The sequence below is a fragment of the Salvelinus alpinus genome, chromosome 36 (assembly GCF_045679555.1).
Source record: "Salvelinus alpinus chromosome 36, SLU_Salpinus.1, whole genome shotgun sequence".
Taxonomy (NCBI): domain Eukaryota; kingdom Metazoa; phylum Chordata; class Actinopteri; order Salmoniformes; family Salmonidae; genus Salvelinus; species Salvelinus alpinus.
Genome location: NC_092121.1, coordinates 19,065,553 through 19,088,908, shown reverse-complemented (window position 1 = coordinate 19,088,908; position 23,356 = coordinate 19,065,553). Strand labels below are relative to the sequence as shown.

Below are 23,356 nucleotides of genomic sequence, written 5' to 3'. Positions count from 1 at the left end.
ACATAGGTGTCAATCTACCACACACGCGCCACTGACAGGTACCAGAAAAGCTTCTCCGCTAGGAGGTGCAGTAGTTCAAAGGACAAATAAAAATACTGTCATTGGGACAAACCAATAATAACAGATAGGATGGAGGAGAAAGTGGGGATGTTGATGTTGTCGTTTCAATGAGCAAGGCAGAGGCAGCAAACCTGATATGGACAGTGATGGTGCAGAGATGGCAGGAACAGTGGAATAGAGATACGAAGGGCAGGCATTTATTTCAAGTACAGAGGCGGGGAGGGCGCACATTTATAATTCTAACAGTTTTTTTGTTGGCAGAGTATTTAATTGTCTTAAAATATAGTTCAATTTCTTTTTGCAAGGGAAGAATAAGAATAACCAAGCAAGAACCGTGGTCAGACTAATGGAAGGCGTGTCTTGTCACGGCAGACGAATCAGGGGTTGGTTTACTAGTGCCTATCTCGATAGCTTTGTCAAGTTACCTAACAGCAGCTCACGTCTGTCGACAGCATGTCCATTCAACACTTAGGGAAACAGGCAACATGCCATGAAATCCCATCAAATTCACAACGCAGATAGATACCCTTTATAGCTACGCTATAAACTAGAGGTGAGTATCAAGCTTTGACATGTTTTATCTTCTGTTTTGCGATATTTAGTCAGCTAGCTAGCTAGTGTCTGTTAGCCAGCTAGCTAGCTTTGGCTATCAAGCATCTTGAATTGGGGAGGGCTGGCATGTGTTCCTGTTTTGCCATTAGATTAGCTACTCTACTGTACATGCATGATCGCTCTTGTCTAGCGCTACCTAGGTATGTTCCACAACAAATGTTTTGTGAGCGTTTTATAATTGAGAAAGGAGCACGACAACCTGTTTAAAAAATAATAATTGAGCACGACAACATGTCCGTGTTAGTCGTTCATCATCATTACATCACCACGCCAACAAGGCTACAAGGTCAGATTTGCTGACTGGGTGGAGATGTCACAAAGTATCTTTGTAGATGTGCATGTAGTGCAAACATGAGTATTAGTTACTTAGCTAACTACAGTTTGTTGTCCTGCACCAGAATATAACTTTAGCTGGGTCATTCCTACTGAGCGGTGCCTTTTGGACCTAATAACTTTTGGGGAAATAAAGTATCTCTTTTTTTTCTAACAGAAAAAGGACACGTTTGACTTAAAGAAAAACATATTGATCAAACTCAGGCACTTACATTTTTTGAGGTGCATTTTCCAATCTGTTATGTGCATAATCCTAACAGGGTGGAAATGTTAAGACTAAATTAGCCATAGCTCTGTGAGTGAGAGATTGAACTAGCACAGTGGTTCCCAAACGTTTTATAGTCCCGTACCCCTTCAAACATTCAACCTACAGCTGTACCCCCTCTAGCACCAGGGTCAGTAGACTCTCAAATGTTGTTTTTTGCCGTAATTGTAAGCCTGCCACACACACACACACTATACATTTATTAAACATAAGAATTAGTGTGAGTTTTTGCCACAACCCGGCTTGTGGGAAGTGACAAAGAGCTCTATAGGACCAGGGCACAAATAATAATATAATTTATCTCTTTATTTAACCATCTTACATATAAAACCTTATTTGTTCATCGAAAATTGTGACTAACTCATCACAGGTTAATGAGAAGGTTGTGCTTGAAAGGATGCACATTTTTATTTCACCTTTATTTAACCAGGTAGGCAAGTTGAGAACAAGTTCTCATTTACAATTGCGACCTGGCCAAGATAAAGCAAAGCAGTTTGACACATACAACAACACAGAGTTACACATGGAGTAAAACAAACATACAGTCAATAATACAATAGAAAAATAAGTCTATATACAATGTGAGCAAATGAGGTGAGATAAGGGAAGTAAAGGCAAAAAAAGGCCATGGTGGCGAAGTAAATACAATATAGCAAGTAAAACACTGGAATGGTAGATTTGCAGTGGAAGAATGTGCAAAGTAGAAATATTGGGGCGCAAAGGAGCTAAACAAATAAATACAGTAGGGGAAGAGGTAGTTGTTTGGGATAAATTATAGATGGGCTATGTACAGGTGCAGTCATCTGTGAGCTGCTCTGACAGCTGGTGCTTAAAGCTAGTGAGGGAGATAAGTGTTTCCAGTTTCAGAGATTTTTGTAGTTCGTTCCAGTCATTGGCAGCAGAGAACTGGAAGGAGAGGCGGCCAAAGGAGGAATTGGCTTTGGGGGTGACCAGAGAGATATACCTGCTGGAGCGCGTGCTACAGGTGGGTGCTGCTATGGTGACCAGCGAGCTGAGATAAGGGGGGACTTTTCCTAGCAGGGTCTTGTAGATGACCTGGAGCCAGTGGGTTTGGCGACGAGTAAGAAGCGAGGGCCAGCCAACGAGAGCGTACAGGTCGCAATGGTGGGTAGTATATGGGGCTTTGGTGACAAAACGGATGGCACTGTGATAGACTGCATCCAATTTATTGAGTAGAGTGTTGGAGGCTATTTTGTAAATGACATCAGCGAAGTCGAGGATCAGTAGGATGGTCAGTTTTACGAGGGTATGTTTGGCAGCATGAGTGAAGGGTGCTTTGTTGCGAAATAGGAAGCCAATTCTAGATTTAACTTTGGATTGGAGATGCTTAATATGAGTCTGGAAGGAGAGTTTACAGTCTAACCAGACACCTAGGTATTTGTAGTTGTCCACATATTCTAAGTCAGAACCGTCCAGAGTAGTGATGCTGGACAGGCGGGCAGGTGCAGGCAGCGATCGGTTGAAGAGCATGCATTTAGTTTTACTTGTATTTAAGAGCAGTTGGAGGCCATGGAAGGGGAGTTGTATGGCATTGAAGCTCATCTGGAGGGTTGTTAACAGTGTCCAAAGAAGGGCCAGAAGTATACAGAATGGTGTCTGTGTAGAGGTGGAACAGAGACTCACCAGCAGCAAGAGCGACATCATTGATGTATACAGAGAAGAGTGTCGGCCCAAGAATTGAACCCTGTGGCACCCCCATAGAGACTGCCAGAGGCCCGGACAACAGGCCCTCCGATTTGACACACTGAACTCTATCAATGAAGTAGTTGGTGAACCAGGCGAGGCAATCATTTGAGAAACCAAGGCTATCGAGTCTGCCGATGAGGATGTGGTGATTGACAGTGTCGAAAGCCTTGGCCAGGTCAATGAATACGGCTGCACAGTATTGTTTCTTATCGATGGCGGTTAAGATATCGTTTAGGACCTTGAGCATGGCTGAGGTGCACCCATGACCAGCTCTGAAATCAGATTGCATAGCGGAGAAGGTGTGGTGGGATTCAAAATGGTCGGTAATCTGTTTGTTGACTTGGCTTTCGAAGACCTTAGAAAGGTTGGGTAGGATAGATATAGGTCTGTAGCAGTTTGGGTCAAGAGTGTCCCCCCCTTTGAAGAGGGGGATGACCGCAGCTGTTTTCCAATCTTTGGGAATCTCAGACGACACGAAATAGAGGTTGAACAGGCTAGTAATAGGGGTTGCAACAATTTCGGTAGATAATCTTAGAAAGAAAGGGCCCAGATTGTCTAGCCCGGCTGATTTGTAGGGGTCCAGATTTTGCAGTTCTTTCAGAACATCAGCTGACTGGATTTGGGAGAAGGAGAAATGGGGAAGGCTTGGGGGAGTTGCTGTGGGGGGTGCAGTGCTGTTGACCGGGGTAGGGGTAGCCAGGTGGAAAGCATGGCCAGCTGTAGAAAAATGCTTATTGAAATTCTCAATTATAGTGGATTTATTGGTGGTGACAGAGTTTCCTATCCTCAGTGCAGTTGGCAGCTGGGAGGAGGTGTTCTTATTCTCCATGGACTTTACAGTGTCCCAGAACTTTTTTGAGTTTGTGTTGTAGGAAGCAAATTTCTGCCTGAAAAATCTAGGCTTAGCTTTTCTAACTGCCTGTGTATATTGGTTTCTAACTTCCCTGAAAGTTGCATATCACGGGGGCTGTTCGATGCTAATGCAGAACGCCATAGGATGTTTTTGTGTTGGTTAAGGGCAGTCAGGTCTGGAGAGAACCAAGGGCTATATCTGTTCCTGGTTCTACATTTCTTGAATGAGGCATGCTTATTTAAGATGGTGAGGAAGGCATTTAAAAAAGAAAAAATACCCAGGCATCCTCTACTGACGGGATGAGGTCAATATCCTTCCAGTATACCCGGGCCAGGTCGATTAGAAAGGCCTGCTCGCTGAAGTGTTTTTGGGAGAGTTTAACAGTGATGAGTGGAGGTCGTTTGACCGCTGACCCATTACGGATGCAGGCAATGAGGCAGTGATCGCTGAGATCTTGGTTGAAAACAGCAGAGGTGTATTTAGAGGGCAAGTTGGTTAGGATGATATCTATGAGGGTGCCCGTGTTTACGGCTTTGGGGTGGTACCTGGTAGGTTCATTGATAATTTGTGAGATTGAGGGCATCAAGCTTAGATTGTAGGATGGCTGGGGTGTTAAGCATGTCCCAGTTTAGGTCACCTAGCAGCATGAGCTCTGAAGATAGATGGGGGGCAATCAATTCACATATGGTGTTCAGAGCACAGCTGGGGGCAGAGGGTGGTCTATAGCAGGCGGCAACGGTGAGAGACATGTTTTTAGAGAGGTGGATTTTTAAAAGTAGAAGTTCAAATTGTTTGGGTACAGACCTGGATAGTAGGACAGAAGGCTATCTCTGCAGTAGATTGCAACACCGCCCCCTTTGGCTGTTCTATCTTGTCTGAAAATGTTGTAGTTAGGGATGGAGATTTCATAGTTTTTGGTGGTCTTCCTAAGCCAGGATTCAGACATGGCTAGGACATTCGGGTTGGCAGAGTGTGCTAAAGCAGTGAATAAAACAAACTTAGGGAGGAGGCTTCTAATGTTAACATGCATGAAACCAAGGCTATTACGGTTACAGAAGTCATCAAAAGAGAGTGCCTGGGGAATAGGAGTGGAGCTAGGCACTGCAGCTCCTGGATTCACCTCTACATCACCAGAGGAACAGAAGAGGAGTAGGATAAGGGTACGGCTAAAAGCTATGAGAATTGGTCGTCTAGGACATCCGGAACAGAGAGTAAAAGGAGCAGGTTTCTGGGGGCGATAAAATAGCTTCAAGGTATAATGTACATACAAAAGGTATGGTAGGATGTGAATACAGTGGAGGTAAACCTAGGCATTGAGTGATGATGAGAGAGATATTGTCTCTAGGAACATCATTGAAACCAGGTGATGTCATCGCATATGTGGGTGGTGGAACTGAAAGGTTGGTTAAGGTATAATGAGCAGGGCCAGAGGCTCTACAGTGAAATAAGCCAATAAACACTAACCAGAACAGCAATGGACAAGGCATATTGACATTAAGGAGAGGCATGCTTAGCCGAGTGATCATAAGGGTCCAGTGAGTAGTGAGGTTGGTTGGGGTCACGGCGATTCAGACAGCTAGCCGGGCCATGGGTAGCAAGCTGGCAGAGGATGGAGGTCTGTTTTTAGCCACCTCGTGCGTTTCCGTCGGTAGATTAGTGGGGTTCCGTGTGGAAGAGGGGACCAATCCAATTGGCAAAATAGTTGTAGTTATAGTGGCCCAAGAAAATTGTCCGATAGACCTATTCAGATAACAGCCGATAAGACAGCTAATGATTAGCGGGCCGCAGATGGGCATTCAGGTTACGTCGCAACGGAGGGGCCAGTTGGATAACTCCCTCGGGCAGATAACGTCGGTAGTCCAGTCGTGAAGGCCCGGTGGGGCTCCGCATCTGCAGTAAAATGGGTCCGGATAGGTGATTGTAGCCCAGGAGTGGCTGATGGAACTCTTCAGCTGGTTAGCTCTGGAATAATTGATGTTTGCTCCGGGACCGACGTTAGCCAATAGTCACTCGGATAGCAGCTAGCTAGCTGCAAGATCCAGGTGTAAATGTCCAGAGCTTGCGGTAGAAATTCTGTTGTGGATTTCAGATTTGAGGTGAATAATATATATTTATTTTTAAATTGGTGAGGCAGGTTGCAGGAGAGTGTTTTGAAGTTGAGTTTTTATAAAAAATATATATATAAAAAGATATGTGAAGAAAATATGTAAATATATATATACACGGGACACGACAAGACGAGGACAAAGGACGTCTGACTGCTATGCCATCTTGGAATATAACTCTGCAATGTTGGGTTGTATTGGAGAGAGTCTGTCTTAAATAATTTTCCACACACAGTCTGTGCCTGTATTTAGTTTTCATGCTGGTGAGGGCCGAGAATCCACTCTCACATAGGTACGTGGTTGCAAAGGGCGTCAGTGTCTTAACTTCTTCGGGGTAGGGGGCAGCATTTTCACTTTTGGATAAATAGCATGCCCAAATTCAACTGCCTGCTACTCATCCCCAGAGTATAAGATATGCATATTATTAGTAGATTTGGATAGAAAACACTCTGAAGTTTCTAAAACTGTTTGAATCATGCCTGTGAGTATAACAGAACTTAAAACTCCGAGGACAAACCATTCAGATATGTCTTTTTTTGAGGTCACTGTCTTTTCAATGTGTTTTCATTGGGACACCAGATTTCTAAGGGACGTGTTTGCAGTTCCTACCGCTTCCACTGGATGTCACCAGTCTTTGGAAATTGGTTGAGGTTTTTCGTTTGTGTAATGAAGAAGTACGGCCATCTTAAATGAGGGTCACTTGAAGTAAATTGTTTGAGAGAGGGACATTACCAGAAAAGTTGCGTCAGTTTGTTTTCTTTTTGTATTGAACACAGATCATCCCGTCTTCAATTTGATCGATTTATTAACGTTTAAAAATACCTAACGTTGTATTACAAAAGTAGTTTGAAATGTTTTGGTAAAGTTTACATGTAACTTTTGATATATTTTGTAGTGACGTTGCGCAATTTGGAAGCTGTGTTTTTCTGGATGAAACGCACCAAATAAATTGACATTTTGGATATATATCCACGGAATTAATCGAACAAAAGGACCATTTGTGATGTTTATGGGACATATTGGAGTGCCAACAAAAGCCGTTCGTCAAAGGTAAGGCATGAATTATATTTTTATTTCTGCGTTTTTTGTCGTGCCTGCAGTGTTGAAATATGCTACTCTCTTTGTTTACTGTTGTGCTATCATCAGATAATAGCATCTTATGCTTTCGCCGAAAAGCCTTTTTGAAATCTGACATGTTGGCTGGATTCACAACGAGTGTAGCTTTAATTTGGTATCTTACATGTGTGATTTAATGAAAGTTTGATTTTTATATCATTTTATTTGAATATGGCGCTCTGTATTTTCCCTGGCTATTGGCCAGGTGGGACGATTGCATCCCACCTACCCCAGAGAGGTTAACAGCGCGATTTGCCAAGGCAGGATACTCTGAGCACAGCCCAATCCAGAAATCTTCCATTTCGATGAGGCTCTCTTGTTCAGATATTGGTAAGTGGACTGGAGGCAGGGCATGAAAGGGATAACAAATCCAGTTGTTTGTGTCATCTGTTTTGGGAAAGTACCTGCATAATTGCGCACCCAACTCACTCAGGTGCTTAGCTATATCACATTTGACATTGTCTGTAAGTTTGAGTTAATTTGCACACAAAAAATCATACAATGATGGAAAGACCTGTGTGTTTCAGACAGAGAAGAGCTCCAACTTCTAAATCATAGCTTAAATTTTGTCCCGCACATTGAATATAGTTGCAGAGAGTCCCTGTAATCCTAGATTCAGATCATTCAGGCGAGAAAAAACATCACCCAGATAGGCCAGTCATGTGAGAAACTCATCATCATGCAAGCGGTCAGACAAGTGAAAATGATGGTCAGTAAAGAACTTTAAGCTTATCTCTCAATAAAAAAAATGTTGTCAATACTTTGCCCCTTGATAACCAGTATGTTGTGAAAGCGTTACGTGGTCTCTGCCCATATCATTGCATATTGCAGAAAATACATGAGAGTTCAGAGGCCTTGCTACATTATCACTATAGTGTCCAAAATGTCTTTCAAGCTGTCAGGTATTCCTGACAGCTTGGGGTGGCAGATAGCCTAGTGGTTAGAGCATTGGACTAGTAACCGAAAGGTTGCAAGATTGAATCCCCAAGCTGACAAGGTAAAAATCTGTTGTTCTGTCCCTGGACAAGGCAGTTAACCCACTGTTCCTAGGCCGTCATTGAAAATAAGAATGTGTTCTTAACTGACTTGCCTAGTTAAATAAAGGATAAATAAAGGTGTAATTTTTCTTTTTTTAAATACAGATTTCCGATTGTTATGAAAACTTGAAATCGGCCCTAATTAATCGTTGACCGATTAATCGGAATGGCCCTCTAATGTGAATCTAATTTTTATTTGATATCATTGCTCCTACCCCAGTTTGCTCCTACCCCAGTTTGGGAATACCTTTTAGGATTTTAATTAATCTATCAAACATTTTAAAATGTTTACTTTTGGTGAATTTTCAAAATTTTGCCTAACAGTGGAGATGTACGAGTGGGACATACAGACAAAAAATATATAAAACTTTATATTTATTGAGCTTTGCGCCATTGTTTTCCCACCAAAGAAATTACACTTCCTGAATGGTGTCATTGTACGAAGGGGTTGTTTTCTTAAATGGAGAATTACAACAAACTATTTATTTTATGTTTATTTAACCTTTATTTAACTAAACAAGTCAGTTAAGAACAAATTCTTATTTACAATGACGGCAAAACCCTAACGACGCTGGGACAATTGTGCGCTACCCTATGGGACTCCCAAACACGGCCGGTTGTGATGCAGCCTGGAATCAAACCAGGGTCAGTAGTGATGCCTCTAGCACTGAGATTTTTATTTTATTTAACTAGGCAAGTCAGTTAAGAACAAATTATTATTTACAATGATGGCCTAGGAACAGTGGGTTTACTGCCTTGGTCAGTGGCAGAATGACAGATTTTTACCTTGTCAGCTCGGGGATTCGATCTAGCAACCTTTCGGTTACTGGCCCAACACTCTAACCACTAGGCTAACTGCCTTAGTTGCTCCCAAGTAGTGCAGCATTCTAACAGGGTGGAAAGTGATATCAGGGACACACATAATCTTAAATAGAATAATAAATACAATAATCATGAAGAAAACATTATTGATGAGATATTAACTAGGACTATAAAATAATGAAAATAGATAAATAAAATATTTTATGGCATACTTCTCGTGGAAGTTGATGAGTAACACCCAGGGACATGGTAGAAATGCCTACATCCACTGAAAAGTGTTCAAAATGCATAAAATTCCCTTTCAAGATACATATTTTTGAGTTTAAGGTAAACGACAGCTGACCTTATATTTAAAGCCTTTTGGAATCCACCTTTTACACAAAATAAGAAGTTATATTTCCTGGGGACAGAAAAGGCACCATTGTAGGAATGACCCTGCCATTTATCACACAACACAGGGCAAGATTGATGAAGCACATGGATTAGAAATATTATGCATAATAATCAGATGCATGAGCCATAGAGGAAGTAGTTATCATTTTTACTCTTAGCATTGGTTATAGCAAGTTGTTGTCTTAATTCTGTGAAATTAGCCTAGACAATGTTGTAAATGTAGGAACCAGTTCCTGGCCTGTGTTCATATTTTTGCTGAGGGTCGGGATATGGTGGGATTTGTTTTAGGGTAATCCTGCCACAGTCAGCTGCAGTAGGGGGAGGTGATAGTCAGGGAAATTGGAACGTGATCGTCTGCCAGCAAGCCTGCAGTACGAGACATTCGGCATGGCTTGATAAGTGCTCAGTTCCTCTGCAGTGCACAAACACATTCAGCAACACATTCGATCATATGCTTGAGATGGCTCCCTCTGATCAAGAACTGGGCTAGAAATGTTTATACTACTCTAGAAACGATTAGCCCTTTACAGAGCTATGTTAGTGGTACTGTAAAGAGAGAGGTAGATGTTCTCTCTTGTTGCTTTCTAGACTCTTTCATTCATAATCTGCCAATTATTAATTTCTTAGTAAACACATTTGATATCACCCATTTCAATTTGCCATTTGTTATCACCAATTTTCAGTTCACCAGGTTCTAATCCCCCCCTCTGTCTGTATTGAATGTGCGCTTAGTCAATCTTCTGTGGATAGTAGTTTTTATGTCACCAGACGTGCTATTGTATCAGTGAGGTGTTGTGGGAGTGTGTGGGGTTTGAAAACTGGGTGTAGTAGCTAGGAGAGGGGAGACGTGCACATAACAGATACCTTATCTTAGTGTGTCAAGCTCTCTATTATAACCCCTCCTATCCCACATGAACGAGGCTACTGTACGTCTAGTCACTATCACTTAGAAATAGACTCCTGAATAACAAGCTGGTCTAGTCACTATCACTTAGAAATAGACTCCTGAATAACAAGCTGGTCTAGTCACTATCACTTAGAAATAGACTCCTGAATAACAAGCTGGTCTAGTCACTATCACTTAGAAATAGACTCCTGAATAACAAGCTGGTCTAGTCACTATCACTTAGAAATAGACTCCTGAATAACAAGCTGGTCTAGTCACTATCACTTAGAAATAGACTCCTGAATAACAAGCTGGTCTAGTCACTATCACTTAGAAATAGACTCCTGAATAACAAGCTGGTCTAGTCACTATCACTTAGAAATAGACTCCTGAATAACACGCTGGTCTAGTCACTATCACTTAGAAATAGACTCCTGAATAACAAGCTGGTCTAGTCACTATCACTTAGAAATAGACTCCTGAATAACAAGCTGGTCTAGTCACTATCACTTAGAAATAGACTCCTGAATAACAAGCTGTTTGTCATTTGGACTAGTAGTGGCTGTTGGCTATTCAAGGACCCCTAAGACACACGTTTGGATAATATGCAGGAGCCTAGGGTTAGGCTAAGCTCAAGCTTTACAATGGCCATGCTGTTGTCCAGGCAGTTACCACTCTTGCCGTCTTGCCCTGAGGACATTCTGTATTTTGTCTCAGTAATCAAGCACAGTTTGACAGAGTATAGCCTAGCTCAAAGCAGAGGCACTCCCCAACAGCCTTGTTTATTTCACATATAATGGAATCTGTCAAGCACTAACTAGCCTCTCATTAGAAGAGAAAATTAAAGTAACACTATGACAAGAACATTTGAGTAGTGTGGTTGATGTTTTCTGTCTCCCTGTCTGTCTCAGGTGGTCAGGATGGGGGAGCGGCCTGTTGTTACCCCCTCAGCTGGGATCAGTCCAGTGCAGCAGATGCTGGCCTCTGGCACTGGGGCGCTGCTCACATCAGTGTTCGGTAAGATCAATGTCCAATAGAGGGGCACAACAACAAACATGTCCTCTCTCTGCCAATAAATAAATAAACCTACCTAGGGGAATTTAGGGGAACCAGTAAAAGCACAGATTGCAAACACCAAGATGGTGGACTGAACACAGCTATGTAGACCACAAGATAAAAACGTAATATTCAAAATCTGTAAGTTAGGCTAAATATTTGCACTACACAATCTGGTGGGTAATAACCTTCAATCTGGATAACAACACGAAACAAATCGTAAGACTAGAGAAATGTATCAACAAATGTGATGAAAACAAGCAACACCCAAACATGGCAGAGAGTAAGACGGGGGAACCTATTTCAAAACTAAAACTTGACTCTTCTACAGACACAGACGATTTAATATTTTCACCACCGGGAATGGTAAAGGACAAAACCGATCTGTTAAAATCAATAAATGACAAACTGTGTATACTTGAACTAGTCAGTGTTGGTCAAATTCTTCAACAGGTGATCAGGTCTATAGAATTATCAAACTTTTATATATACAGTTGAAGTCAGAAGTTTACAGACCCTTTAGCCAAATGCATTTAAACTCAGTTTCACAATTCCTGACATTTAATCCTTGTAAAAATTCCCTGTCTTAGGTCAGTTAGGATCACCACTTTATTTTAAGAATGTGAAATGTCAGAATAATAGTACAGAGAGTGAACTCAATCCCATAGAAAATTTGTGGGCAGAACTGAAAAAGTGTCTGTGAGCAAGGATGCCTACAAACCTGACTCAGTTACACCAGCTCTGTCAGGAGGAATTGGCCAAAATTCACCCAACGTATTGTGGGAAGGCTACCTGAAACATTTGACCCAAGTTAAACAATTTAAAGGCAATGCTACCAAATACTAATTGAGTGTATGTAAACTTCTGACCCACTGGGAATCTGATGAAAGAAATAAAAGTGGAAATATATCATTCTCTCTACTATTATTCTGACATTTCACATTCTTAAAATAAAGTGGTGATCCTAACTGACCTAAGACGGAATTTTTACTAGGATTAAATGTCAGCAATTGTGGAACTGAATTTAAATATATATGTATCTCAGCAAAAAAATAAACGTCCCTTTTTCAGGACCCTGTCTTTCAAAGATCATTCTTAAAAATCCAAATAACTTCACTGATCTTCATTCTAAAAGGTTTAAACACTGTTTTCCATGCTTGTTTAATGAACCATAAACAATTAATGAACATGCACCTGTGGAACGGTCGTTAAGATACTAACAGCTTACAGACGGAAGGAAATTAAGGTCACAGTTATGAAAACTTAAGACACTAAAGAGGCCTTTCTACTGACTCTGAAAAACACCAAAAGAACGATGCCCAGGGTCCCTGCTCATCTGCGTGAACGTGCCTTAGGCATGCTGTAAGGAGGCATGAGGGCTGCAGATGTGGCCAGGGCAATAAATTGCAATGTCTGTACTGTGAGACGCCTAAGACAGCGCTACAGGGAGACAGGAGGGACAGCTGATTGTCCTCGCAGTGGCAGACCACGTATAACAACACCTGCACAGGATCGGTACATCCGAACATCACACCTGTGGGACTGGTACAGGATGGCAACAACAACTGCCTGAGTTACACCAGGAACCCACAATCCCTCCATCAGTGCTCAGACTGTCTGCAATAGGCTGAGAGAGGCTGGACTGAGGGCTTGTAGGCCTGTTGTAAGGCAGGTCCTCACCAGACATCACCGGCAACAACGTCGCCTATGGGCACAAACTCACCGTCGCTGGACCAGACAGAACTGGCAAAAAGTGCTCTTCACTGACGAGTCGCGGTTTTGTCTCACCAGGGGTGATGGTCGGATTCGTGTTTGTTGTCGAAGGAATGAGCGTTACACCAAGGCCTGTACTCTGGAGCGGGATCGATTTTGGAGTTGGAGGGTCCGTCATGGTCTGGGGCGTTGTGTCACAGCATCATCGGACTGAGCTTGTTGTCATCGCAGGCAATCTCAACGCTGTGCATTACAGGGAAGACATCCTCCCTCATGTGGTACCCTTCCTGCAGGCTCATCCTGACATGACCCTCCAGCATGACAATGCCACCAGCCATACTGCTCGTTCTGTGTGTGATTTCCTGCAAGACAGGAATGTCAGTGTTCTGCGAAGAGCCCAGATCTCAATCCCATTGAGCACGTCTGGGACCTGTTGGATTGGAGGGTGAGGGCTAGGGCCATTCCCCCCCCCCCCCCCCAGAAATGTCCGGGAACTTGCAGGTGCCTTGGAGGAAGAGTGGGGTAGCATCTCACAGCAAGAAGTGGCAAATCTGGTACAGTCCACGAGGAGGAGATACACTGCAGTTCTTAATGCAGCTGGTGGCCACACCAGATACTGACTTATTTTTTATTTTGACCCCCCCTTTGTCAAGGGACACATTATTTCATTTCTGTTAGTTACATGTCTGTGGAACTTGTTCAGTTTGTGTCTCAGTTGTTGAATCTTGTGTTCATACACATATTTACACATGTTAAGTTTGCTGAAAATAAACGCAGTTGACAGTGAGAGGACGGTTCTTTTTTTGCTGAGTTTATATATACACATACACACACACTACCGTTCAAAAGTTTGGGGTCACTTAGAAATGTTCTTGTTTTTGAAAGAAAAGCACTTTTTTTTTGTCCATTTAAAATAACATCAAATTGATCAGAAATACAGTGTAGACATTAATGTTGTAAATGACTATTGTAGCTGGAAACGGCAGATTTATTTATAGAATATCTCCATAGGAGTACAGAGGCCCATTGTCAGCAACCATCACTTCTGTGTTCCTATGGCACGTTCTGTTAGCTAATCCAAGTTTTTCATTTTAAAAGGCCAATTGATCATTAGAAAACCCTTTTGCAATTATGATAACTGTTGTTCTGATTTAAAGAAGCAATAAAACTGGCCTTTCGACTAGTTTAGTATCTGGAGCATCAGCATTTGTGGGTTCGATTACAGGCTAAAAATGTCCAGAAACAAAGACCTTTCTTCTACAACTCGTCAGTCTATTCTTGTTCTGAGAAATGAAGGCTATTCCATGCGAGAAATTGCCAAGAAACTGAAGATCTCATACAATGCTGTGTTCTGCTCCGTTCACAGAACAGAACAAACTGTCTCTAACCAGAAGAGAAAGATGAGTAGGAGGCCCCGGTGCACAACTGAGCAAGAGGACAAGTACATTAGTGTCTAGTTTGAGGAACAGAAGCCTCACAAGTCCTCAACTGGCAGCTTCATTAAATAGTGCCTGTAAAACACCCGTCTCAATGTCAACAGTGATGAGGTGACTCCAGAATGCTGGCCTTCATGAATGTCTCGTATGCTGTGTGATGGCACGAACAAATTAATGATCGATTGATGCAGTAGCCTATATAACTATTGAAATATAGGCCTAAGAAAGTTACAGTACACAGGATGTGGTCTTAGGCCTACAGCTCGATGGTGGTTATACAAGGCTGCTATTCTAAGCCTACTAATTATGTCATTACTTATTATTATAATGATGATCATAATAATAGTAATGATAACAATAAGGGGATCCAGAAATAGGAGGGTTATTATTATAAATAAAAATAATCGGACAATTTTGAACAGTGTAAACAACACTAAATAATACCAGAGAAGTCTGATTTAATCAATGATAGTCAGTGTAAAAAAAGGGTAAAGGTTACAAGACTGTGTACATATCTGGCTGTGTTGGCAAAATCACTACATATCGCACCTAGCGAGGAGAGGCTGCCTGTTGTCACAGTTCCAAGGCCAGTCAGAAACGTCCAGCTAACCCTACACCAATGACGCCGGTGAATCTGAAAATTGATGTTGGGTCCGTTTTAAGTAGCAATGATATCCTTTTCCACAGTCTTACGACAGATTTCACAAACCAGTCATGACTGTTCAACAACAAAAAATGTACGTTTCTTTCCAGCAAATTATAACTATTGTAGCAAAGGAGTTTTGAAGTTGAGGGTGCAGTATTTCTGAAGTTTGGCAATGAGGACAAAAACTAGCATAGTTCAGTAGCCAGCTAGTTTAGCCAGGGAAAATAAGCTTGGACCTAGTGTGCATGTGCACCAGGCAAATTCAGGAGACAGATTATAGATTTTATGCCCTGATATCAGGAGCTGGTGGCGAAAAGTGAGATTAAACAATTCAGAGACTGAAACAAATAAATCAGATGACATATTTAGGGAGAGTGAATCGATATACAGTACTGAAATCAATTGTAACAAAGCAATATTAGATACTGTCTCTACTGAATTAGCTAGCTTGTTGACCACGCTGATTTTCATCAGGTTACGGGCAGGATTACAATTCATGATATCAAGACTTGATCTGCACTCTTTTAGCTGTTGAAAAATAAAATGTTTGTAAAAAGTATTTGTATAAAAATGATTAAATGTTATTAAATATATACAGAATTTACATGAGATCTCTGCCTAGCCTGCCACTAGGTGCCATGGCAACTGTAGAACTAGGATGAAATGTTCCATCATGGGTGACCAAGGCCTCCACGACAACACAGGAGTCTGCCACAACTGCATCAGAGGCTGTCACCGGTTCAGTTTGTGTGTCAGTCTGTGTCCATCTGAGCTCCAGTCTGGTTTTTGAGGTCTGGCTAGTCTGACCAGACTCCAAAGCCTGCGGAACAAGTGTCCAAGCCTTGTGTGTAGGAACCCCCCCACCACAGATTTTTTTTCAGAGAAGACACCGTTTTTGTAGAACACTATTCCATTTTCCCAGATCCACACACACACTGCACCACACACAAACACACGCTCACACTCGTGTATGCACATGTTCCTCATTGACAAGAACCATGATGGGTGTAAATAGATCAGTATAATTGAATCTGTCTCTCTTTTACAGTCACACCACTGGACGTGGTGAAGATAAGGCTGCAGGCCCAGCAAACACCATTCTATCAAGGTAGAACACTAACAGATAACATTCACTGCTTATACGATGAGTCTGCTTATTGCTTCTTACCATTGCGGGATAGCCTAAGTATTAGATGTTTATGTCCCCACCCCTGAAAACTGGGGAGGCAGGTAGCCTAGTGGTTAGCGCATTGGGCCAGTAACCGAAAGGTTGCTAGATCGAATCCCCGAGCTGACGTGGTACAAATCTGTTGTTCTGCCCCTGAACAAGGCAGTTAACCCACTGTTCCTAGGCTGTCATTGTAAATAAGAATTTATTCTTAACTGACTTGCCTAGTTAAATAAAAAAATATATAAATTTAATTTTTAAAAACCCTCAACTGCACTGTCATCACTTTCCCTGTGAGAGACTACGTTCAGCCTCTTGCCCATCTGCTCCCTAAGCCTAAATAATAGAATAGGGGTTGAGGTTAAGGGGGTTTAGAAGTCCTTATGTCGGCAATGTTGACCTTCGGCAGCCATGTCGGGCTACATTTAGTGGAATCATGCTTTAGCTTTTCTCTGCTCAAATGCTTATTTTGTGTGTCTTGTCCTCTTTCATTGTCTCTCTCTCTCTTTGCTTGGTTCATAGCTTTAGCTGCTGACTCTGCTTCATGGAGTGGTGTAATCCGCCCCTCCAAATGTGAGTATAGCCCGCCGGCGCCGCTCGCTGCATGCCCAGACTTTGCCCAGTCTGACTGACTACATGTGCCTATCTGGCACTGCTCTGCCAATATGACCTAACAAACTGGGTTTCCTGGGAAAACAAAACAAATGCACTTTAATCATAGTCTGAGCAAATTGATTTTGAAATCTTTGGCAATTACAGTGGGGAGAAGAACTATTTGATACACTGCCGATTTTGCAGGTTTTCCTACTTGCAAAGCATGTAGAGGTCTGTACTTTTTATCGTAGGTACACTTCAACTGTGAGAGACGGAATCTAAAACAAAAATCCAGAAAATTACATTGTATGATTTTTAAGTAATTAATTTGCATTGTATTGCATGACATAAGTATTTGATCACCTACCAACCAGTAAGAATTCCGGCTCTCACAGACCTGTTAGTTTTTCTTTAAGAAGCCCTCCTGTTCTCCACTCATTACCTGTATTAACTGCACCTGTTTGAACTTGTTACCTGTATAAAAGACACAGACTCCAACCTCTCCACAATGGCCAAGACCAGAGAGCTGTGTAAGGACATCAGGGATAAAATTGTAGACCTGCACAAGGCTGGGATGGGCTACAGGACAATAGGCAAGCAGCTTGGTGAGAAGGCAACAACTGTTGGCGCAATTATTAGAAAATGGAAGAAGTTCAAGATGCCGGTCAATCACCCTCGGTCTGGGGCTCCATGCAAGATCTCACCTCGTGGGGCATCAATGATCATGAGGAAGGTGAGGGATCAGCCCAGAACTACATGGAAGGACCTGGTCAATGACCTGAAGAGAGCTGGGACCACAGTCTCAAAGAAAACCATTAGTAACACACTATGCCGTCATGGATTAAAATCCTGCAGCGCACGCAAGGTCCCCCTGCTCAAGCCAGCGCATGTCCAGGCCCGTCTGAAGTTTGCCAATGACCATCTGGATGATCCAGAGGAGGAATGGGAGAAGGTCATGTGGTCTGATGAGACAAATATAGAGCTTTTTGGTCTAAACTCCACTCGCCGTGTTTGGAGGAAGAAGAAGGATGAGTACAACCCCAAGAACACCGTCCCAACCGTGAAGCATGGAGGTGGAAACATCATTCTTTGGGGATGCTTTTCTGCAAAGGGGACAGGACGACTGCACCGTATTGAGGGGAGGATGGATGGGGCCATGTATCGCGAGATCTTGGCCAACAACCTCCTTCCCTCAGTAAGAGCATTGAAGATGGGTCGTGGCTGGGTCTTCCAGCATGACAACGACCCGAAACACACAGCCAGGGCAACTAAGAAGTGGCTCCGTAAGAAGCATCTCAAGGTCCTGGAGTGGCCTAGCCAGTCTCCAGACCTGAACCCAATAGAAAATCTTTGGAGGGAGCTGAAAGTCCGTATTGCCCAGCGACAGCCCCGAAACCTGAGGGATCTGGAGAAGGTCTGTATGGAGGAGTGGGCCAAAATCCCTGCTGCAGTGTGTGCAAACCTGTTCAAGAACTACAGGAAACTTATGATCTCTGTAATTGCAAACAAAGGTTTCTGTACCAAATATTAAGTTCTGCTTTTCTGATGTATCAAATACTTATGTCATGCAATAAAATGCAAAATAATTACTTAAAAATCATACAATGTGATTTTCTGGATTTTTGTTTTAGATTCCGTCTCTCACAGTTGAAGTGTACCTATGATAAAAATTACAGACCTCTACATGCTTTGTAAGTAGGAAAACCTGCAAAATCGGCAGTGTATCAAATACTTGTTCTCCCCACTGTATATGTACCCTCTATGTCTCTATATGTAACTTCATACTCTTCCTCAGTGCGCCCTCATACTCTTCCTCAGTGCACCCTCATACTCTCAGCTGAATGATTATATGGCTACAGCCTTGGCGCTCTCTCTATCTCTCCACTCAGATACACCATGACTCACTCTGAACATTTTATAAAGAAAACTAAGGAAAATTTGCCCAGATAGTGTAACCAGCTAGTTAGTATTAGCATATTGAACTTCACAACGAAATTATGTAGTAACAATGAGTGCTTTCTGGTACGTGAAAGAATTCAACATGATTCATAGCTACCGGGTATCAAATTGTGCCTTGTGGAACTTGTGTTTATGAATCTCAAAGAAACAAACAAGTAGTTCATAGGTTATACTGTATAACACCCATTTTACTAGGGCATTTTCTATTACTAGAGGAGCTCGTTTGTTTGTTTATAGATTTCTCCTCAAATCCTTTGCCTTGGCTTGACCATTTGCCAATACCTAAAATAAGGCAAACACTAGTAGTCCAGAGCAGGCCTTGGCTAGAGCAGCCTTGGTGTTATCTTCCCCAGTGTCTGTCTGACCGGTCATTGCCATTACCTCTGTTATTAATAGCTTATCTAACCTCTGTCATGGACACCCTCACATCAATATAAGTTAAACTATTGACTGAAAAACAAACTGTTAAAGTATTTTTTTTTTTACCAATGTCATTATTTTATAGAACTATTGAATATCCATTCATTTGACATAGAACTAGAAGCTATAGATCAAATGGACATACTGTAATTACACATGAATGTGTGCCCTACAGAGACGCCAACGTTTGGCATTACTCCCAGTATGTTCACATTTACCTATTTTATAGTCTAGGTAGAAGTAGAGCTTCATGTCTCATACAGTAACGTATTAACCAGTATGGTTATGTTTTGGTGACCCTGTTCTTGTGTTTTGTCTCAGGGAAGTGCTTCCTGTATTGTAATGGCCTGATGGATCACATCTATGTGTGTCAGTATGGGGCCAGCTGCACCAGCTGGTACAAAACACCAACCCACTTCAGTGGCACCCTGGTAAGAGACTCAGAACCCTCTTATTCGCTCCCACCAACACAGCACAACATCACCTGGCTTGACATAGTTAAAGCACTGGATGGGGAACGACCTGTCTTTTGAAGTCCCAAATGTTTGTATTTTTTTGGAACTCCACAGTTCCCAAGGACAAACACGGTGTGGTGTTTTTTTTCTCAGGACGCTTTTGTGAAGATCACGCGCAACGAGGGGGTCAGGTCTCTGTGGAGCGGGCTGCCTCCCACACTGTGAGTCACTGGAGTATTTCAAGTACATGTATTTGTAATAAAGAACGGTAACAAGAGCGATCAGTCCTTGATTGTATAAAAGAGAAACTCAGAACTGTGACTTCATGGTTTCAATTTCAGTGTGTTGTTTTGCACCTAATCATGTAACAGCTTGCAGAGCTTTGAGATTGACAGTCTCTTGCTGTTTGTGTACAGGGTGATGGCGGTGCCTGCCACGGTCATCTACTTCACCTGCTATGACCAGCTCAGAGACTTATTGCGCTATGGCATGGGGTTCCAAGGCAACTACATCCCCCTGGTGGCAGGGGGTCTCGCTAGACGTAAGTGGACTAAATGGGACGGGGGTTCACAATGTCTTGAAGTTGATTAAGTCTTGATTATGATACAGTTCAGTTGTCACACACCACACTAAGAATGTAGATGTATAATAATGCCATTATTACATTGTTCCCTTCTGTAACATATTGTGTTTGTTGATGCCCCTCTTCCGTTGACTCCCCCGTGTCTGTGTTCTCCAGTGGGAGCAGTGAGTGTGATCAGCCCATTAGAGCTGGTGCGTACCAAGATGCAGTCCCAGAAGCTGACCTACAGCGAGCTGAGGGTGTGTATCCGCTCTAGTGTTGCCCAGGATGGCTGGCTGTCCCTGTGGAGGGGCTGGGGACCCACCGTCCTACGAGACGTCCCCTTCTCAGGTGAGACGTTATGTCACTAACCATCTATCTGTCACTGCTAGGGCTTAGTTGGACTGGTTGATAGAAGTTGGGGGTTACATAATGAAGACCGCCTGTGTGGGTGAATAATAAATACTATCTTCGGTGTGATTAATGTTTCTCAGTGACTTTTCAACCTGACTGTTTTTCTGTGTGTGCAGCCCTGTACTGGTTCAACTATGAGCTGGTGAAGGCCCAGCTGTGTGATCAGTACGATGTGTCTCAGGCCACCTTCTCCATCAGCTTCACAGCAGGGGCCTTCTCTGGAGCTGTGAGTATCTCATTAATACATCTACTGGGAATTTACAATGTAAAGCAGATGTCTTCTATTAGATTTCATGAAGAAGATGATGGATGGTTTGTACATTGCAAGGTGTATACAGTTAAATAGTCAAACTCTTTTTTTCCGCTCCTATTCTTTTCAGTTTACTGTGAGGCAGAGGTGTGTTTTATTATAGGTAGATCATTGACACATATGGATAAGATTTCAGTGTGCTATCTCTCACCAGGAAAGGAAAGCCAGTTGTAACACAGATGTTATTTATATTTATGACAGAAAGAGGCCATGATAAATAAAACCAAATGCCTCTCCCTGCTGAAAACAGGCCTATGTTTTTTTTAGAGTGATTCTCTCATATGTGAGAGAAGTGGACACACTTACTTAGCCTAGATCTGTAGTAAAGCAGGAAGTTCCCTGTCAAATCTTGGCAGTTCTACAGTCCTCTCATGAATTATTATAAGGGTTGAGTTGACACCAGAAAAAAATAGAGAATTGCTGTGTCATTGTGACAACCATTAGACTGTTGATAATTGATAACAGGTGGACCCCCTGGTTAAAGCCTGTTTTTAGTGTTTCACCTGTCTAGTTACATGACGTACTGCTGATCAATAGATCAGGGGGTAAATTATGTTGATTTCACTGGGTATTGCTTAGAGAGTGTGTCTATTGTCTTCTGTCCCAGGTGGCTGCCATCATGACCCTACCTTTTGACGTGGTGAAGACGCGAAGACAGATCCAACTGGGAGAGATGGAGACACTGGGAGGTGTGTATTTACAGGGTCTTATGTACCCATATGGCCATTCACGTCTGAAATCGTATTTTATCCTCTCTGATAGAATGTAGGATTGCCCACTAAATCTCTGTCTTTCTCCCCTTCCTCCTAGTCCCTGTGAAGAATCACACATCCACATGGCATATCATGAGGGGAATTTGGGCTGAATCGGGATACAGGGGGCTCTTTGCAGGTAAGTCCAAAAGGATATATAAAAATTATATATTTGCAATGCCTGAAGCGCTGGTATAGTAAGCAGTCTGAATGGAGGACTAAATCAGGTAAATTGTCTCTTTATCCCCCTCAGGTTTCCTACCCAGGGTGATCAAAGTGGCCCCAGCCTGTGCTGTCATGATCAGCACCTATGAGTTTGGGAAGATCTTCTTCCAGAAGATGAACCTTGACCGGGAGCAACAGGCCTGCTGAGGGGCTGTGTGTGTGGAGAAGCAGGGTTGGCTGCCTTCTTCTGGGGCAGAATGGGAAGAGACTATTAGCAGCTGCCAATGCACTGCAAGCTGTGCAAGACTGCTCCTGGTTAAGACTTTGCACCTAGAAACCTGAGCTTCAAATCACCCTGGAGGAGTCTGTCTCTCAATTCAGACAAAGGCAAAGACATGAGGAATGGGCTTTTTTTGTCTGTTTTCTAGCCCTTTCTATTGGCCCACAGGGAGGCTACTCCTACAACTGTGAGCACTGTCATACGTGTATCCATGAATGTGTCCATTAGTTAAATTCAGAACTGTGGGGGAATGGCCCTGTGACCTAAGGCTTATTCAGACTTTAGCATGCTTTCCTTGCAAGCTAAAAGGTGTTCATCTTTGCTAGTACAGCCCCCTGCTGTCCATACCTGGGAGAACACTTCTAACAACAACCCTAAAAAAACTGCATGCAAAGTAATCCATTCAATCAAGACCTTCCCTTCAACTACTAGCCCAGACCAAATGCATGGCTGAGCTGGGATGAGTGGATATTCTTAATGTAGCATTCTCATATTGATTTGTCATCTGACCAATGGTAGCCTACTATTCAATGTCCATTTTTGTGATGGGAATAAATACAATACTTATGTAAGTGAGTTACCATGGCTCATTCCCCTAGGATGAGAACTGGGTTTTATGAGTTAATTTGGTACATGTTATTCAATCAAATTAAATACTTCAGACAAAACAGCTGACAAATTGATTATGCTATCTAAAAGGGGTTGACATACTTTGTTTTTTTTACATGATTGAATGTATGCAGGTTTTCTGTTGATCTATTTCAGAACTGGGCTGAGTCAATATAGTTTTTTGAAGAAGGTTCATTTGAATTTTTTTCAGAATTCAGCATTTCAGAAAGATCTGGAGTTCTAACTAGGCTACTGAACTGAGTTGTTGCCTTGATCTTAAATTTGTGTGTTTATTATTTCTTGTGTACCTTACATGGATGTATAGAATGTTTTATATGCTGTGACTGGTTTTACAAGTTTTTTTTATTCAGTCAGAGGGATACAGATCATCTAACAGAATGCCTAATTGGATTCAAAGACATAAAAATAAAAAAATAATAATAATCGACTTTATTTAACCAGGTAGGCTAGTTGAGAACAAGTTGAGATGGACAGTTGTAAAACATTGAGATGGACAGTTGTAAAATAAAAAAGGTGTTGCACCAATCACAAGAGCTTTTGCCTTATCTATTACCTGATGCATTTCTGTTACACTAGAATTCTAGATTTTGAGCAAGCGTTTATACAG

At 42.3% G+C, this 23,356-nt stretch overlaps 1 protein-coding gene across 2 annotated transcripts; it reads left to right on the top strand.

Moving 5' to 3' along the window:
* The first annotated feature begins 73 nt into the window (after nucleotides 1-73).
* Nucleotides 74-23,282, top strand: LOC139565496 (mitochondrial glutathione transporter SLC25A39-like). 2 transcript variants are annotated; one of them, XM_071385894.1, is made up of 12 exons: nucleotides 74-613; nucleotides 11,101-11,206; nucleotides 16,089-16,148; nucleotides 16,731-16,781; nucleotides 19,503-19,612; nucleotides 19,790-19,857; nucleotides 20,053-20,177; nucleotides 20,376-20,549; nucleotides 20,729-20,838; nucleotides 21,530-21,611; nucleotides 21,733-21,813; nucleotides 21,928-23,282. In XM_071385894.1, the coding sequence occupies exons 2-12, from the start codon at nucleotides 11,110-11,112 to the stop codon at nucleotides 22,044-22,046; spliced, it is 1,077 nt and encodes a 358-aa protein (XP_071241995.1). In that variant the 5' UTR covers nucleotides 74-613; nucleotides 11,101-11,109; the 3' UTR covers nucleotides 22,047-23,282. The 2 variants fall into 2 exon arrangements, with proteins under 2 accessions (XP_071241995.1, XP_071241996.1); XM_071385895.1 differs by lacking the exon at nucleotides 16,731-16,781 and having other exon boundaries at nucleotides 470-613.
* Nucleotides 23,283-23,356: the final 74 nt, after the last annotated feature.